Source organism: Procambarus clarkii, chromosome 2 (assembly GCF_040958095.1).
Source record: "Procambarus clarkii isolate CNS0578487 chromosome 2, FALCON_Pclarkii_2.0, whole genome shotgun sequence".
Taxonomy (NCBI): Eukaryota; Metazoa; Arthropoda; class Malacostraca; order Decapoda; family Cambaridae; genus Procambarus; species Procambarus clarkii.
The window spans coordinates 33336122-33354288 of record NC_091151.1 but is presented as its reverse complement, the minus strand read 5'-3'; the positions used below and the strand labels follow the sequence as shown (position 1 = coordinate 33354288).

The 18167-nt window shown below is 44.4% G+C and overlaps 1 protein-coding gene across 1 annotated transcript in view; it reads right to left on the bottom strand.

Moving 5' to 3' along the window:
* The window catches only part of LOC138364493 (uncharacterized), an 85394-nt gene that overhangs the window by 41690 nt on the left and 25537 nt on the right, over positions 1–18167 (bottom strand). Inside the window, exon 4 of the mRNA XM_069324141.1 lies at positions 16274–16399. Coding sequence (XP_069180242.1) covers positions 16274–16399 — 126 coding nt within the window. The remainder of the gene's footprint in view (positions 1–16273; positions 16400–18167) is intronic.

The following is an 18167-nucleotide window of genomic DNA, read 5'->3' as shown; positions in this document are numbered from 1 at the left end:
CTGATGTTATCCTCCTGATATGTGCTGCAGGAGACAGGTCTGGCGTGATATCATCTCCCAAGGCTTTTTCTTTCTCTGACTCCTGAAGAATTTCCTCTCCCAGATGATACCTTGTATTTGGCCTCCTGCTCCCTACACCTATCTTCATTACATTACATTTGGTTGGGTTAAACTCTAACAATCATTTGTTCGACCATTCCTTCAGTTTGTCTAGGTCTTCTTGAAGCCTCAAACAGTCCTCTTCTGTCTTAATCCTTCTCATAATTTTGGCATCGTCCGCAAAAATGTATACTCACCTAGTTTACCTAGTTGTGTTTGCGGGGGTTGAGCTCTGGCTCTTTGGTCCCGCCTCTCAACCGTCAATCAACAGGTGTACAAATTCCTGAGCCTATCGGGGTCTATCATATCTACACTTGAAACTGTGTATGGAGTCAGCCTCCACCACATCACTTCCTAATGCATTCCATTTGTCAACCACTCTGACACTAAAAAAGTTCTTTCTAATATCTCTGTGGCTCATTTGGGCACTCAGTTTCCACCTGTGTCCCCTTGTGTGTGTTCCCCTTGTGTTAAATAGACTGTCTTTATCTACCCTATCAATTCCCTTCAGAATCTTGAATGTGGTGATCATGTCCCCCCTAACTCTTCTGTCTTCCAGCGAAGTCAGGTTTAATTCCAGTAGTCTCTCCTCGTAGCTCATACCTCTCAGCTCGGGTACTAGTCAGGTGGCAAACCTTTGAACCTTTTCCAGTTTAGTCTTATCCTTGACTAGATATGGACTTCATGCTGGGGCTGCATACTCCAGGATTGTCCTGACATATGTGGTATACAAAGTTCTGAGTGAATCTTTACACAAGTTTCTGAATGCCGTTCGTATGTTGGCCAGCCTGGCATATGCCGCTGATGTTATCCGCTTGATATGTGCTGCAGGAGACAGGTCTGGCGTGATATCAACCCCCAAGTCTTTTTCCTTCTCTGACTCCTGAAGAATTTCCTCTCCCAGATGATACCTTGTATCTGGCCTCCTGCTCCCTACACCTATCTTCATTACATTACATTTGGTTGGGTTAAACTCTAACAACCATTTGTTCGACCATTCCTTCAGCTTGTCTAGGTCTTCTTGAAGCCTCAAACAGTCCTCTTCTGTTTTAATCCTTCTCATAATTTTAGCATCGTCTGCAAACATTTAGAGAAATGAATCGATACCCTCTGGGAGATCATTTACATATATCAGAAACAAGATAGGACCGAGTACAGAGGCCTGTGGGACTCCACTGGTGACTTCACGCCAATCGGAGGTCTCACCCCTCACCATAACTCTCTCCTTCCTATTGCTTAGGTACTCCCTTATCCACTGGAGCACCTTACCAGCTACACCTGCCTGTCTCTCCAGCTTATGTACCAGCCTCTTATGCGGTACTGTGTCAAAGGCGTTCAGACAATCCAAGAAAATGCAGTCCGCCCAGCCCTCTCTTTCTTACTTAATCTTTGTCACCTGATCGTAGAATTCTATCAAGCCTGTATGGCAAGATTTACCCTCCCTGAACCCATGTTGGCAATTTGTCACGAAGTCCCTTCTCTCCTGATGTGTTACCAGGTTTTTTCTCACGATCTTCTCCATCACCTTGCATGGTATACAAGTCAAGGACACTGGCCTGTAGTTCAGTGCCTCTTGCCTGTCGCCCTTTTAGTATATTGGGACCACATTCACCGTCTTCCATATTTCTGGTAGGTCTCTCGTCTCCAGTGACGTACTATACACTATGGAGAGTGGCAAGCAAAGTGCCTCTGCACACTCTTTCAGTATCCATGGTGAGATCCCATCTGGACCAACAGCCTTTCTAACATCCAGATCCAGCAGGTGTCTCTTGACCTCCTCTCTCGTAATTTCGAACTCTTCCAAGGCCGCCTGGTTTACCTCCCTTTCTCCTAGCACAGTGACCTTTCCTTGTTCTATTGTGAAGACCTCCTGGAACCTCTTGTTGAGTTCTTCACACTCCTCTCTGTCATTCTCTGTATACCTGTCCTCGCCTGTTCGAAGTTTCAATACCTGTTCTTTCACTGTTGTTTTCCTTCTGATGTGACTGTGGAGTAGCTTTGGTTCGGTCTTGGCTTTGTTTGCTATATCATTTTCAAAACTTTTCTCTGCTTCTCTTCTCACCCTGACGTACTCATTCCTGGTTCTCTGGTATCTCTCTCTGCTTTCTGGTGTTCTGTTATTCCGGAAGTTCCTCCACGCCCTTTTGTTCAGTTTCTTCGCTTCCATACATGCCCTATTATACCATGGATTCTTCTGTTGCTTCTCGGATTTTTCCCTTTGGACCGGGATGAACCTGTTTACTGCCTCCTGACACTTTTGGGTAACATAGTCCATCATACCTTGTACAGACTTATCTCTGAGGTCTGTGTCCCAAGGTATTTCACTTAGGAAACTTCTCATCTGTTCATAATTTCCCTTTCGGTATGCCAGCCTTTTGATTCCTATTTCTTTTTTGGGGGGAGATAAATCCTAGCTCTACCAGGTACTCAAAGTTCAATACACTGTGGTCACTCATTCCCAAGGGCGCTTCCATCTTAACTTCTCTTACATCCCACTCATTTAGGGTAAATATCAAATTAAGCATTGCTGGTTCATCTTCTCCTCTCATTCTTGTTGGTTCTTTGATGTGCTGGCTTAGAAAGTTTCTTGTTGCCACGTCCAGCAGCTTAGCCCTCCATGTTTCTGGTCCTCCATGCGGGTCTCTGTTCTTCCAATCTATCTTCCCATGGTTGAAGTCTCCCATAATTAGTAGTCCAGATCCATTCCTGCTGGCAACAGAAGCTGCTCTTTCTATTATGTTAATGGTGGCCATGTTGTTTCTATCATATTCCTGTCTAGGTCTTCTGTCATTTAGTGGTGGATTATATATGACTACGACTATAATTTTCTTCCCTCCATTTGTTACGGTACCTGCTATGTAGTCACTGAAACTTTCACATCCCTGAATATCCATCTCCTCAAAATCCCAGCCTTTTCTTACCAGCAGAGCTACACCACCCCTACCTCTTCCTTCCCTCTCTTTCCTCATAACATAATAGTCCTGTGGGAACACTGCGTTTGTTATCGTTTTCGTGATCTTTGTTTCTGTGAGAGCTATTATGTCTGGGTTTTCCTCTAGTACCCGTTCTCCAAGCTCATTTGCTTTATTTGTAATTCCATCTATGTTAGTGTACATCGCTTTGAGGCTCACTTTCTTCTGTCCCTTCTCAAATCGCCTCCTTGGTGAGTGTTCTGCTGGTGGGGGAGGCTGTTCCATGGGTGTGAGGACCTGTGAGGTGGATAACAGGGTCTCAGAGGATACTGGGATGAGGGGCGGGGGATCCAGTGAAGGGGGAGGGACAGGGAGGGTATGGGGTGAAAGGGGAGGGAGGACGGGAAGGAAATGGGGGGTGGGAGGACTCGGGAGGAGGGGAGGGTTAGAAGGGTGGGGATTGGGTGTGGGGGGAGGGAGATTTGGCTGAACATTTGAGTGGGGGCAGGAAGGGTTTGGGGTAGGGGGGGTTTTCTATGCAGAGGAAGGAGGCAGGGTTGTCCTCCCTTCTGGTGTTACTGGGTAGCTGGTTTTGGGTTCCCCCCCTCGCTTCTGGGGGTGTTGTGTTGGGAGCTGTGACTTCCTGGTTTTCCCCTCTCGCTCTGCGCCTCTTCCTTGCTTCTGCCGCCATGGCTCTCTCCTCCCTTGTCATGTCTCTCTGGAGGAATACATTTTTTAATTTTCCCACATTTTTCAGGGAGCTCTTCCTTGATAGGATCTTCTCCTTTGTGCTCTCGTTTGCAAACACTATCTTTATCATTCGGTCTCGGTCTTTGTTGTACCAACCTAGCCTGAAAACCTTCTCAATGTTATGCTCAGCCCCTTCCATGTCTAGTGCCTTTAGTACTTCATTCACTACTGCTTTGTCCTTGTCATTCCACTCTGTCCTATTAGAGCCTTCCTGCTCTTTAATACCCACAGCAACCACTGATCTGTTCCTTTCCAGCAGTTGGCTAGTGGAGCGTGCCGCCTCCTGTGAGGTGGCTGCTTTCATGGCCACCTCCATCACTGCAGTCATTACTTCAGAGTTATTTTTTTTTTAGTATTTCCGCAAATGTTGCTTTTATTGTGGCATTCTCATCCAAAAAACTATTACCACCTTCTCCCTGGATGGTTTTCTGATTCTCAGCCTCGATACCATTCTCTTTGAGGGCTCTAATCTCCTCCTTTGCTGCTGTCAGCTCTCTTTTCAGGTTGCTTATTTCGTTCTTCATTTCCTGCATCATTTCTTGCATCTCACTCTTGATGTCTTCCAGAAACTGGGCGAACATTTCCTTCATTTCGTCACCTTGGCTCTTCCCTGTTCCACTGGTACCTCTGGCTGCCATGCTTGACCCTGTTCCTATAGTTGTGCCGTGATAGGATTTGTCAGGAGGGCAGAGCGAGATGGGGGAGGGAGAGAGAGAGAAAGAGAGAGAGAGAAGGGAGTGATAAAGGGAGAGATAAATGGGTGGGTGGGGGGGGATCCGACCCTTCCACTGAAGTGAGAAGAAAGTAGAAGGGGAGGAGGGGGAGGAGATGGAGAGAGAGAGGCGGGAGGGAGAGAGGGAGAGAGAAGAGAGGGAAAGAGATGGAGAGGGAGAGAGCGGGTGAGGGAGAGAACGGGTGAGGGAGAGAGGGGGGGAGGTGTGTGTGTATATGTGTGTGTGTGGGGGGGGGCAGAGAGGGAGGGGGAAGGAAAGAGAGGGAGAGAGAGAGAGAGAGAAAGAGAGAGAGAGAGAGAGAGAGAGAGAGAGAGAGAGAGAGAGAGAGAGAGAGAGAGAGAGAGAGAGAGAGAGAGAGAGAGGGAGAGCAGGAGAGAGATAGAGAGTGGGAGAGAGAGAGAGTTGGAGAGAGGGAGTGGGAGAGGGAGAGAGTGGGGAGTGTGTGTGTGTGGGGGGGGGGGTTGTGTGTGTGTGGGGGTGGGGGGGTTGTGTGTGTGTGTGTGTGTGTGTGTGTGTGTGTGTGTGTGTGTGTGTGTGTGTGTGTGTGTGTGTGTGTGTGTGTGTGTGTGTGTGTTCACCTAGTTGTGCTTGCTGGGGTTGATCTTTGCTCTTTCGGCCCGCCTCTCCACTGTCAATCAACTGTTACTAACTACTAACTATTTTTTTCACATATACACCCCCCCCCCCCCTTAGGAAGCAGCTCCGTAACAGCTGTCTAACTCCCAGGTACCTATTTACTGCTAGGTAACAGGGGCATCAGGGTGAAAGAAACTCTGCCCTTTTGTATTGCCTGGACCGGGAATCAAACCCGGGCACAGAATTACGAATCGTAAACGCTATCCACTTAGTTACCAGACCCCCAACTGTGTGTGTGTGTGTGTGTGTGTGTGTGTGTGTGTGTGTGTGTGTGTGTGTGTGTGTGTGTGAGTGTGTGTGTGTGTGTGTGTGTGTACTCACCTATTTGTGCTTGCGGGGGTTGAGCTTCGGCTGTTTGGTCCCGCCTCTCAACCGTCAATCAACAGGTGTACAGATCCTTGAGCCTGCTGGACTCTATCATATCTACATTTGAAACTGTGTATGGAGTCAGCCTCCACCACATCACTGCCTAATGCATACTATCTGTTAACTACTCTGACACTGAAAAAGTTCTTTCTAACGTCTCTGTGGCTCATGTGGGTACTCAGTTTCTGCCTGTGTCCCCTTGTTCACGTACCACCAGTGTTAAATAGTTTATCCTTGTCTAGCCGGTTAATTCCCCTGAGGATTTTGTAGGTAGTGATCATGTCCCCCCTTACTCTTCTGTCTTCCAGTGTCGTAAGGTGTATTTCCCGCAGCCTTTCCTCGTAACTCATGCCTCTTAGTTCTGGGACTAGTCTAGTGGCATATCTTTGAGCTTTTTCCAGCTTCGTCTTGTGTTTGATAAGGTACGGGCTCCATGCTGGGGCCGCATACTCCAGGATTGGTCTTACATATGTGGTATACAAGATTCTGAATGATTCCTTACACAGGTTCTTGAAGGCTGTTCTGATGTTAGCCAGCCTCGCATATGCCGCAGACGTTATTCTTTTTATGTGGGCTTCAGGAGACAGGTTTGGTATGATATCAACTCCTAGATCTTTCTCTCTGTCCGTTTCATTAAGTACTTCATCTCCTATTCTGTATCCTGTGTCTGGCCTCCTGTTTCCACCGCCTAGTTTCATAACTTTGCATTTACTCGGGTTGAACTTTAGCAGCCATTAGTTGGACCATTCATTCAGTCTGTCTAGGTCATCTTGTAGCCTCCTACTATCATCCTCTGTTTCAATCCTCCTCATAATTTTTGCATCATCGGCAAACATTGAGAGAAACGAGTCTATACCCTCTGGGAGATCATTTACATATATCAGAAACAGTATAGGTCCAAGGACTGAAACCTGCTGAAATCCACTTGTAACGTCTCGCAAATCTGAGACCTCACCCCTCACACTGACTCGTTGTCTCCTGTTACTTAGGTACTCCTTTATCCACCGGAGTACCTTGCCTTTCACTCCAGCCTGCATCTCCAGCTTTTTCACTAGCCTCTTGTGTGGTACTGTATCGAAGGTTTTCTGGCAATCCAAAAATATACAGTCTGCCCACCCTTCTCTTTCTTGCCTGATTTTTATTGCCTGGTTGTAGAATTCAAGTAACCCTGTGAGGCAGGACTTGCCTTCCCTGAACTCATGTTGATGCTGTGTTACAAAGTTCTTTCACTCCAGATGTTCCACTAGCTTTCTTCGCACAATCTTCTCCGTCAGCTTGCATGGTATGCAGGTTAGGGACACTGGCCTGTAATTCAGTGCCTCCTGTCTATTCCCTTTCTTGTATATCGGGACTACGTTAGCTGCTTTCCAAATTTCTGTTAGTTCCCCTGTTGCCAGTGATTTGTTATACACTATGGAGAGTGGCAAGCACCGTTCCTCTGCTCCTTCCTTTAGTATCCAAGGGGAGATTCCATCTGGGCCTATAGCCTTTGTCACATCCAACTCTAGTAAACACTTCCTTACTTCCCCGCTGGTAATCTCAAACTCTTCCAGTGGTTCCTGGTTAGCTATTCCCTCTCTTATCTCTGGGATTTCTCCTTGCTCTAAGGTGAAGATCTCTTGGAACTTCTTATTCAGTTCCTCACACACTTCCTTGTCGTTTGTAGTGTATCCTTCTGCCCCTATCCTTAATTTTATAACCTGTTCCTTTACTGTTGTTTTTCTCCTGATGTGGCTATGCAGCAATTTAGGCTGAGTCTTTGCCATGCTTGCGATGTCATTTTCGTATTGTCTTTCTGCCTCTCTTCTCATATTGACATATTCATTCCTGGCAGTCTGATATCTTTCTCTGCTCTCCAGTGTCCTGTTATTCCTATAGTTTCTCCATGCCCTTTTACTTTGCTGCTTAGCTAGCCTACATATCTGATTAAACCATGGGTTTCTCATCTTCATTTCACCGTTTTCCTTTTGGACTGGGACAAACTTGTTTGCTGCTTCCTTGCACTTCTGCGTGATGTAGTCCATCATGTCTTGGGCCATCGTGATGTAGTCCATCATGTGTGTGTGTGTGTGTGTGTGTGTGTGTGTGTGTGTGTGTGTGTGTGTGTGTGTGTGTGTGTGTGTGTGTGTGTGTGTGTGTACTCACCTATTTGTACTCACCTATTTGTACTCACCTATTTGTGCTTGCAGGATCGAGCATTGACTCTTGGATCCCGCCTTTCCAGCTATCGGTTGTTTACAGCAATGACTCCTGTCCCATTTCCCTATCATACCTAGTTTTAAAAGTATGAATAGTATTTGCTTCCACAACCTGTTCCTGAAGTGCATTCCATTTTTCCACTACTCTCACGCTAAAAGAAAACTTCCTAACATCTCTGTGACTCATCTGAGTTTCCAGTTTCCACCCATGTCCCCTCGTTCTGTTATTATTATGTGTGAACATTTCATCTATTTCCACTTTGTCAATTCCCCTGAGTATTTTATATGTCCCTATCATATCTCCTCTCTCCCTTCTTTTCTCTAGTGTCGTAAGGTTCAGTTCCTTCAGCCGCTCTTCATATCCCATCCCTCGTAACTCTGGGACAAGCCTCGTCGCAAACCTCTGAACCTTCTCCAGTTTCTTTATGTGTTTCTTCAGGTGGGGGCTCCATGATGGCGCGGCATACTCTAAGACGGGTCTCACATAGGCAGTGTAAAGCGCCCTAAAAGCCTCCTCATTTAGGTTTCTGAATGAAGTTCTAATTTTCGCCAGTGTAGAGTACGCTGCTGTCGTTATCCTATTTATATGTGCCTCAGGAGTTAGATTAGGTGTCACATCCACTCCCAGGTCTCTTTCTCGAATCGTTACAGGTAGGTTGTTCCCCTTCATTGTGTACTGTCCCTTTGGTCTCCTGTCACCTGATCCCATTTCCATAACTTTACATTTACTGGTGTTAAACTTCAGTAGCCATTTCCCTGACCATCTCTGCAGCCTGTTTAAGTCCTCTTGGAGGATCCTACAATCCTCGTCTGTCACAACTCTTCTCATTAATTTTGCGTCATCCGCAAACATTGACATGTATGATTCCACTCCTGTAAACATATCATTTACGTAAATTAGAAAGAGGATTGGTCCCAGCACCGATCCTTGAGGTACTCCACTTGTTACTGTTCGCCAGTCCGACTTCTCGCCCCTTACCATTACCCTCTGGCTCCTTCCTGTAAGGTAGTTCTTCACCCATACTAGGGCCTTTCCGCTTCCTCCTGCCTGCCTCTCAAGTTTGTATAGCAGTCTCATGTGCGGTACTGTATCAAAGGCCTTTTGGCAGTCAAGAAATATGCAGTCTGCCCATCCTTCTCTGTCCTGCCTTATCCTTGTTACTTTATCATAGAATTCTAAAAGGTTTGTTAGGCATGATTTCCCTGTCCAGAACCCATGTTGGTGCTTGTTTACAAACCCAATGCTCTCCAGGTGCTCAACAAGTCTTAGCCTAATTATTCTTTCAGGTATTTTGCAGGGGATGCTTGTCAGTGATACGGGTCTGTAGTTAAGTGCCTCCTCCCTATCACCTTTTTTGAAAATCGGTACAACATTTGCCTCCTTCCAGCAACTGGGCAATTCTCCCGACATAAATGACATAAGAGAGTGTGTGTGTGTGTGTGTGTGTGTGTGTGTGTGTGTGTGTGTGTGTGTGTGTGTGTGTGTGTGTGTGTGTGTGTGTGTGTGTGTGTGTGTGTGTGTGTGTGTGTGTGTGTGTGTGTGTGTGTGTGTACTCACCTACTTGTACTCACCTAGTTGTGTCTGCAGGATCGAGCATTGACTCTTGGATCCCGCCTTTCGAGCATCGGTTGTTTACAGCAATGACTCCTGTCCCATTTCCCTATCATACCTGGTTTTAAAATTATGAATAGTATTTGCTTCCACAACCTGTTCCTGAAGTGCATTCCATTTTCCCACTACTCTCACGCTAAAAGAAAACTTCCTAACATCTCTGTGACTCATCTGAGTTTCGAGCTTCCATCCATGTCCTCTCGTTCTGTTACTATTCCGTGCGAACATTTCGTCTATGTCCACTCTGTCAATCCCTCTGAGTATCTTATACATTCCTATCATGTCCCCCCTCTCCCTTCTTCTTTCTAGTGTCGTAAGGCACAGTTCCCTCAGGCGCTCCTCATACCCCATCCCTCGTAGCTCTGGGACGAGTCTCGTTGCAAACCTGTGAACCTTTTCCAGTTTCTTTATATGCTTCTTCAGATGGGGACTCCATGATGAGGCGGCATACTCTAAGACTGGCCTCACGTAGGCAGTGTAAAGCGCCCTAAATGCCTCCTTACTTAGGTTTCTGAATGATGTTCTAACTTTTGCCAGTGTAGAGTACGCTGCTGTCGTTATCCTATTAATATGTGCCTCAGGAGATAGATTAGGTGTTACGTCCACCCCCAGGTCTCTTTCACGCGTCGTCACAGGTAGGCTGTTTCCCTTCATTGTGTACTGTCCCTTTGGTCTCCTATCTCCTAGTCCCATTTCCATAATTTTACATTTGCTCGTGTTGAATTCCAGTAGCCATTTCTCTGACCATCTCTGCAACCTGTTCAGGTCCTCTTGGAGGATCCTGCAATCCTCATCTGTCACAACTCTTCTCATCATTTTTGCGTCATCCGCAAACATCGACATGTAGGACTCTACGCCTGTAAACATGTCGTTAACATATACAAGCAATAGAATTGGTCCCAGCACCGATCCTTGTGGTACTCCACTTGTTACTGTTCGCCAGTCCAACTTTTCGCCCCTTACCGTAACTCTTTGGCTCCTTCCTGTTAGGTAGTTCCTTATCCATGCTAGGACCTTTCCCCCCACCCCCGCCTGCCTCTCGAGCTTGAACAGCAGTCTCATGTGCGGTACTGTATCAAAGGCTTTTTGGCAGTCCAGAAATATGCAGTCTGCCCAACCATCTCTGTCCTGTCTTATCCTCGTTATTTTATCATAGAATTCCAGAAGGTTTGTTAGGCACGATTTCCCTGTCCAGAACCCATGTTGATGTTTGTTCACAAACCTAATGTTCTCCAGGTGTGCAACCAGTCGTAGCCAAATTATTCTTTCCAGTATTTTACAGGGGATGCTTGTCAGTGATACAGGTCTATAGTTAAGTGTAATTACCTAAGTGTAATTACCTAAGTGTAGTTACAGGATGAGAGCTACGCTCGTGGTGTCCCGTCTTCCCAGCACTCTTTGTCATAACGCTTTGAAACTACTGACGGTCTTGGCCTCCACCACCTTCTCCCCTAACTTGTTCCAACCGTCTACCACTCTGTTTGCGAAAGTGAATTTTCTTATATTTCTTCGGCATCTGTGTTTAGCTAGTTTATATCTATGACCTCTTGTTCTTAAAGTTCCAGGTCTCAGGAAACCTTCCCTATCGATTTTATCAATTCCTTTTACTATTTTGTATGTAGTGATCATATCACCTCTTTTTCTTCTGTCTTCTAGTTTTGGCATATTTAATGCCTCTAACCTCTCCTCGTAGCTCTTGCCCTTCAGTTCTGGGAGCCACTTAGTAGCATGTCTTTGCACCTTTTCCAGTTTGTTGATGTGCTTCTTAAGATATGGGCACCACACAACTGCTGCATATTCTAGCTTTGGCCTAACAAAAGTCGTGAACAATTTCTTTAGTATATCGCCATCCATGTATTTAAAAGCAATTCTGAAGTTAGAAAGCGTGGCATAGGCTCCTCGCACAATATTCTTTATGTGATCCTCAGGTGATAGTTTTCTATCTAGAACCACCCCTAGATCTCTTTCTTTATCAGAATTCTTTAAAGATTTCTCACATAATATATAGGTTGTGTGGGGTCTATGTTCTCCTATTCCACATTCCATAACATGGCATTTATTAACATTAAATTCCATTTGCCAAGTGGCGCTCCATGTACTTATTTTGTCCAGGTCTTCTTGAAGGGCATGACAATCATCTAAGTTTCTTATCCTTCCTATTATCTTAGCTTCATCAGCAAACATGTTCATATAATTCTGTATACCACCTGGTAGATCATTTATGTAGACAATAAACATCACTGGTGCAAGAACTGAACCCTGTGGTACTCCACTTGTGACATTTCTCCAGTCCGATACATTGCCTCTGATCACAGCCCTCATTTTTCTATCAGTCAGAAAATTTTTCATCCATGTTAGAAGCGTACCTGTCACTCCTCCAATATTTTCCAGTTTCCAGAACAACCTCTTATGTGGAACTCTGTCAAAAGCCTTTTTTAGGTCCAGATAGATGCAGTCAACCCAACCATCTCTTTCCTGTAATATCTCTGTTGCTCGATCATAGAAACTGAGTAAATTCGATACACAGGATCTTCCAGATCGAAAACCATACTGTCTGTCTGATATTATATCATTTCTCTCCAGGTGTTCTACCCATTTAGATTTAATTATTTTTTCCAATATTTTGACTATTACACTTGTCAATGATACCGGTCTATAATTAAGGGGGTCTTCCCTGCTTCCACTTTTGTAGATTGGAACTATGTTAGCCTTTTTCCACACATCAGCTACAACTCCTGTATACAGGGATGCCTGAAAAATCAGTTGAAGAGGAATGCTGAGCTCAGGTGCACATTCTCTCAGAACCCATGGTGAAACTCCATCTGGACCAACTGCTTTGTTCTTATTTAGCTCCTTGAGCATTTTTTCCACTTCGTCTCTAGACACCTCTATGTGCTCTATGTTGTTCTCAGGAATTCTTATTGTATCTGGTTCCCTGAAGATTTCCTTTTGTACAAACACACTTTGGAACTTTTCGTTTAATGTTTCACACATTTCCTTTTCATTTTCCGTGAATCTATTTCCCATTTTCAACCTCTGTATATCATCCTTTACCTGCAATTTGTTGTTTATGAATTTATAGAATAGACCTGGTTCTGTTTTACATTTGTCTGCAATCCCTTTTTCAAAATTTCTTTCTGCCTCTCTCCTCACTGCCGTGTAGTTGTTTTTCGCATCTTTGTATCGCTGGTATGTTTGGGGGTTCGGCCTCTTCCTGTATTGATTCCATTTTTGTGTCTTTTGGTCTCTGGTCCTCTCGCACTTTTTGTTGAACCAATCCTGTTTCCTAGTTCTGCTTCTCTGTTTTGGTATAAATTTTTTTGTGCCTTTATCATATATTTCACAAAACCTGACATACATCTCATTCACTTCTTTGCCTAGCAACAAGTCTGTCCAATTATACTCACTAAAAAATTTTCTAAGGTTGCCATAATGTCCTCTCCTAAAGTCAGGTTTTTCATTTGCATCGACCATCATATTTTCTTCCAGATTATAACGCATTGCATACTTTATTCCCAAAAAGATATGGTCACTTTTACCCAAGGGAGGAAGGTACTGAATGTCAAATATTTCTTCCTCCTTCCTGGTAAATATCAAATCTAGCATGGAGGGGACGTCCCCTTCCCTCATCCTCGTAACTTGTTTAACATGTTGATACAAGAATGTTTCCAGGATGAGGTCTACAAATTTACAGGTCCAGAAATCTTCTGTTTTAGCTTCACATGCTTCCCAGTCTATGGATTTCAAGTTGAAGTCGCCGACTATCAACAGTCGTGAACTATCATTATCCGCTCTCGCTATGATCTCTCTCATTATTGTTATAAGACCTTCTCGTTTACTATCTAGCTCCTCCTTTGACCATGTGCTGCTTAGCGGTGGACTATATGCATTTATGATCATTAGTTTATCATCCTCATGGCAGATCTCTAGTGCTATTATGTCAACTTCTTGTGGATTGGCAGTCACTATTTCGTTCACCTTTAGGTGTTCTTTCACCAGCACAGCAACGCCACCGCCTTTCCTGTGTGTGTGTGTGTGTGCGTGTGTGTATACTCACCTAATTGTACTCTCCTATTTGTGCTTGCGGGGGTTGAGCTTTGGCTCTTTGGTCCCGCCTCTCAACTGTCAATCAGCTGGTGTACAGATTCCTGAGCCTACTGGGCTCTATCATATCTACATTTGAAACTGTGTATGGAGTCAGCCTCCACCACATCACTGCCTAATGCATTCCATCCGTTAACTACTCTGACACTGAAAAAGTTCCTTCTAACGTCTCTGTGGCTCATGTGGGTACTCAGTTTCCACCTGTGTCCCCTTGTTCGCATCCCACCAGTGTTGAATAGTTTATCCTTGTTTACCCGGTCGATTCCTCTGAGGATTTTGTAGGTTGTGATCATGTCTCCCCTTACTCTTCTGTCTTCCAGTGTCGTAAGGTGCATTTCCCGCAGCCTTTCCTCGTAACTCATGCCTCTTAGTTCTGGGACTAGTCTAGTGGCATTCCTTTGGACTTTTTCCAGCTTCGTCTTGCGCTTGACAAGATACGGGCTCCATGCTGGGGCCGCATACTCCAGGATTGGTTTTACATATGTGGTGTACAAGATTCTGAATGATTCCTTACACAGGTTCTTGAAGGCTGTTCTGATGTTAGCCAGCCTCGCATATGCCGCAGACGTCATTCTTTTTATGTGGGCTTCAAGAGACAGGTTTGGTGTGATATGAACTCCTAGATCTTTCTCTCTGTCCGTTTCATTAAGTACTTCATCTCCTATTCTGTATCCTGTGTCTGGCCTCCTGTTTCCACTGCCTAGTTTCATTACTTTGCATTTACTCGGGTTGAACTTCAACAGCCATTTGTTGGACCATTCACTCAGTCTGTCTAGGTCATCTTGTAGCCTCCTACTATCATCCTCAGTTTCAATCCTCCTCATAATTTTTTCATCATCGGCAAACATTGAGAGAAACGATTCTATACCCTCTGGGAGATCATTTACATATACCAGAAACAGTATAGGTCCACGGACTGACCCCTGCGGGACTCCACTCGTAACGTCTCGCCAATCTGAGACCTCACCCCTCACACTGACTCGTTGTCTCCTGTTGCTTAGGTACTCCTGTATCCAACGGAGTACCTTCCCTTTCACTCCAGCCTGCATCTCCAGCTTTTTCACTAGCCTCTTGTGTGGCACTGTATTAAAGGTTTCTGACAATCCAAAAATATGCAGTCTGCCCACCCTTCTCTTTCTTGCCTTATTTTTGTTGCCTGGTCGTAGAATTCAAGTAACCCTGTGAGGCAGGGATGGGATATATGGATATATGTGGCAGGGATGGCAGGTCCTGTCATCCCTGAATCCATGTTGGTGCTGTGTTATAAAGTTCTTTCGCTCCAGGTGCTCCACTAGCTTTCTTCGCACAATCTCACAATCAATCTGTGTGTACTCACCTAATTGTGCTTGCGGGGGTTGAGCTCTGGCTCTTTGGTCCCGCCTCTCAACCGTCAATCAACTGGTGTACAGATTCCTGAGCCTATTGGGCTCTATCATATCTACATTTGAAACTGTGTATGGAGTCAGCCTCCACCACATCACTTCCTAATGCATTCCATTTACTAACTACTCTGACACTGAAAAAGTTCTTTCTAACGTCTCTGTGGCTCATTTGGGTACTCAGCTTCCACCTGTGTCCCCTTGTTCGCGTCCCACCAGTGTTGAATAGTTCATCCTTGTTTACCCGGTCGATTCCCCTGAGGATTTTGTAGGTTGTGATCATGTCCCCCCTTACTCTTCTGTCTTCCAGTGTCGTAAGGTGCATTTCCCGCAGCCTTTCCTCATAACTCATGCCTCTTAGTTCTGGGACTAGTCTGTGTGTGTGTGTGTGTGTGTGTGTGTGTGTTTGTGTGTGTGTGTGTGTGTGTGTGTGTGTGTGTGTTCACGCACACGCGCGTGTGTTTGCGTGAATGGTGAGAATGAGTCGATATGGCGTATTATAAAATATTGAAGCAATGTGGAGGGAATGAATTCTAGACTCTGGGTTCCAAGACACACACACACTTACGGTGGAAGAACAGGCTAAGGATCCCTACAACATACACAACACCTTCAGTGTAATGAGAGTATAATGCGTAGGATGAAGAGAATCTGGTGATATGTATAATGTAAATTGGATTAACTATGACCTCTAGCAAGGAGGTAAAAGCTATGTAATATAAATATGAACACGAGAAAATTCACAGAACGAAAACTTAATTGAATAAAATTATCACTAAATAGAAAACTCGCTGAATACAAATTTCACTGAATACAATGCAAACAGTGAATAGAAACCTCACTAAGGATATACACCTCACTGATTATGAACTTCACTTAATGAAAGCTCCACTGAATAAAAACTTCCCTGAATGAAAACCTCATTGGATATAATCATCACTGAGTGAAAACCTTTAATATAAATCTCATTGAGTGGAAATCTGACAAAGTAAAATCTCTGAATTAATCCTTTTTTAATATTTCTATGAGCAAATACTTCACATAAACCTCTGACAAAATACCATAATGAAATATTTACCGAATGGAAATTATGTAAACTACCCTGATGTTGACATTGGCCTAATTGTGTCTTAATGTATGTTTGAAAGTATACATGAATATACTAATATTTAAGTCCATGGAATAGGGATACTGTAATTTCGACATTTTGAAATGATTGAATGTAAACTTAAAGTTTTAAGTTTGATTAGGAATTTAATTAAACAATCATAGGAAATATAACTTGAATTTTGTCAGCATAATATTTATCACAAATCTTATACATATATTTTTAGATTTGTTGAAAATTAAATTGTTTCAAATTTCAAGTGAATTTTGAATACTCGTTATAGATTTATCTAAACCTAAATTAACCAGAAAATTATAACCTTCATTAAATTAATCTCATTCTTAGAGGAACATAAGATACTGAGCCAACACTCACCTCACACATACGAGGATTTACTTGGGAGCGACAGTCTGACCTGGTACATGCATCAGCTATGCTCCAACAGTTGTAGCCACAGCGCACACTTCCGGCGCCACACCCTTGGCTCGTTCTCGTCCAGGTCTATAACACACAAACACAAGAGGTCATTATTATAACTCATCACAACAGCTGATAGTTGAGGGAAGCTGTTCAAGCAACTTTAATTAATCCAAATCCCGACCACACATACCCAAGTACCCCAGTGTCCTTGTTAATGCATACCCAGGTATGCCAGTGTCTTTGTTAATGCATACGCAGGTATGCCGGTGTCCTTGTTAGTGCATATACAGGTATGCCAGTGTCCTTGTTAGTGTATACCCAGGTATGCCAGTGTCCTTGTTAGTGCATACCCAAGTACCCCAGTGTCCTTGTTAGTGCATACCCAAGTACCCCAGTGTCCTTGTTAGTGCATACCCAGGTATGCCAGTGTCTTTGTTAGTACATACCCAGGTACGCCAGTGTGCTTGTTAGTGCATACCAAGGTACGCCAGTGTCCTTGTTAGTGCATACCCAAGTACCCCAGTGTCCTTGTTAGTGCATACCCAGGTATACCAGTGTCCTTGTTAGTGCATATCCAGGTATGCCGGTGTCCCTGTTAGTGCATACCCAGGTACGCCAGTGTTCCTGTTAGTACATACCCAAGTACGTCAGTGCTCTTGTTAATGCATACCCAGAGGCACTTCTCCTTGCTCTATTGTGAAGACCTCCTGTTAAACTCTTCACACACTTCTCTATCGTTGTTAGTGAATTACTCTTGCCCTATTCTCAATTGCTCGTCCCTTAGCTGTTTTTTCTTCATGCTGTGGCTATGAAGTAATTTGGGTTGGTTCTTTGCTTTGGTTCCAGTGTCATTTTAAACAGCTTTTCTGCTTCCATTTTGACTCTGAGGTTCTCATTCCTGACTCTCTGGTACCCCTTTCTCTTTTTCCTTTGTTCTTACGTTTAAGATTAAACCGTGGACTTGCCCTATGTCTTTCTTTGTTCTTCCTCTGGAAAAGGAAAAAATTTTCATCTGCCTTCCAGCCTTTATCATTGAAGATGTCCATCGTTTCCTGTGGAGACTTCCTCGCTGAGTTCTATCTCCCATTATTAGGAGTTATTAGAAGGATGGGGTTGTTTACCTAAAGTCAAAATCTGTTGTACAAGAAAATGGGAGCGGCTCGCGACATTGACATACTGTCCCATTTACGTTCGAGGATCCTCTGGTAGGTTAGGATAGGTCACTTTAGTACGACAGTTTCTAGACGTTGGGAACACTGGCGAGAACGGACTGAACATTCGTGGTAATCTAATATCCTCGTAACCTCAACCTTGTAACAATGTATTCTGGACAACTAGAGAGGTTGTTATAGTTTATGTGACCAGGTGGACGTCTGTTCTTTGGTTACATACAAGAGGCCTGGTTGATTCCTGGTTGATGGGGTTCTGGGAGTTCTTCTACTCCCCAAGCCCGGCCCGAGGCCAGGCTTGACTTGTGAGAGCTTGGTCCACTAGGCTGTTGCTTGGAGCGGCCCGCAGGCCCGCATACCCACCACAGCCCGGTTGGTCCGGCACTCCTTGGAGGAATAAATCTAGTTTCCTCTTGAAAATGTCCCCGGTTGTTCCGGCAATATTTCTTATGCTTGCTGGGAGGACGTTGAACAACCGCGGACCTCTGATGTTTATACAGTGTTCTCTGATTGTGCCTATGGCACCTCTGCTCTTCACTGGTTCTATTCTACATTTTCTTCCATATCGTTCACTCCAGTACGTTGTTATTTTACTGTGTAGATTTGGTACTTGGCCCTCCAGTATCTTCCAGGTGTATATTATTTGATATCTCTCTCGTCTTCTTTCTAGTGAGTACATT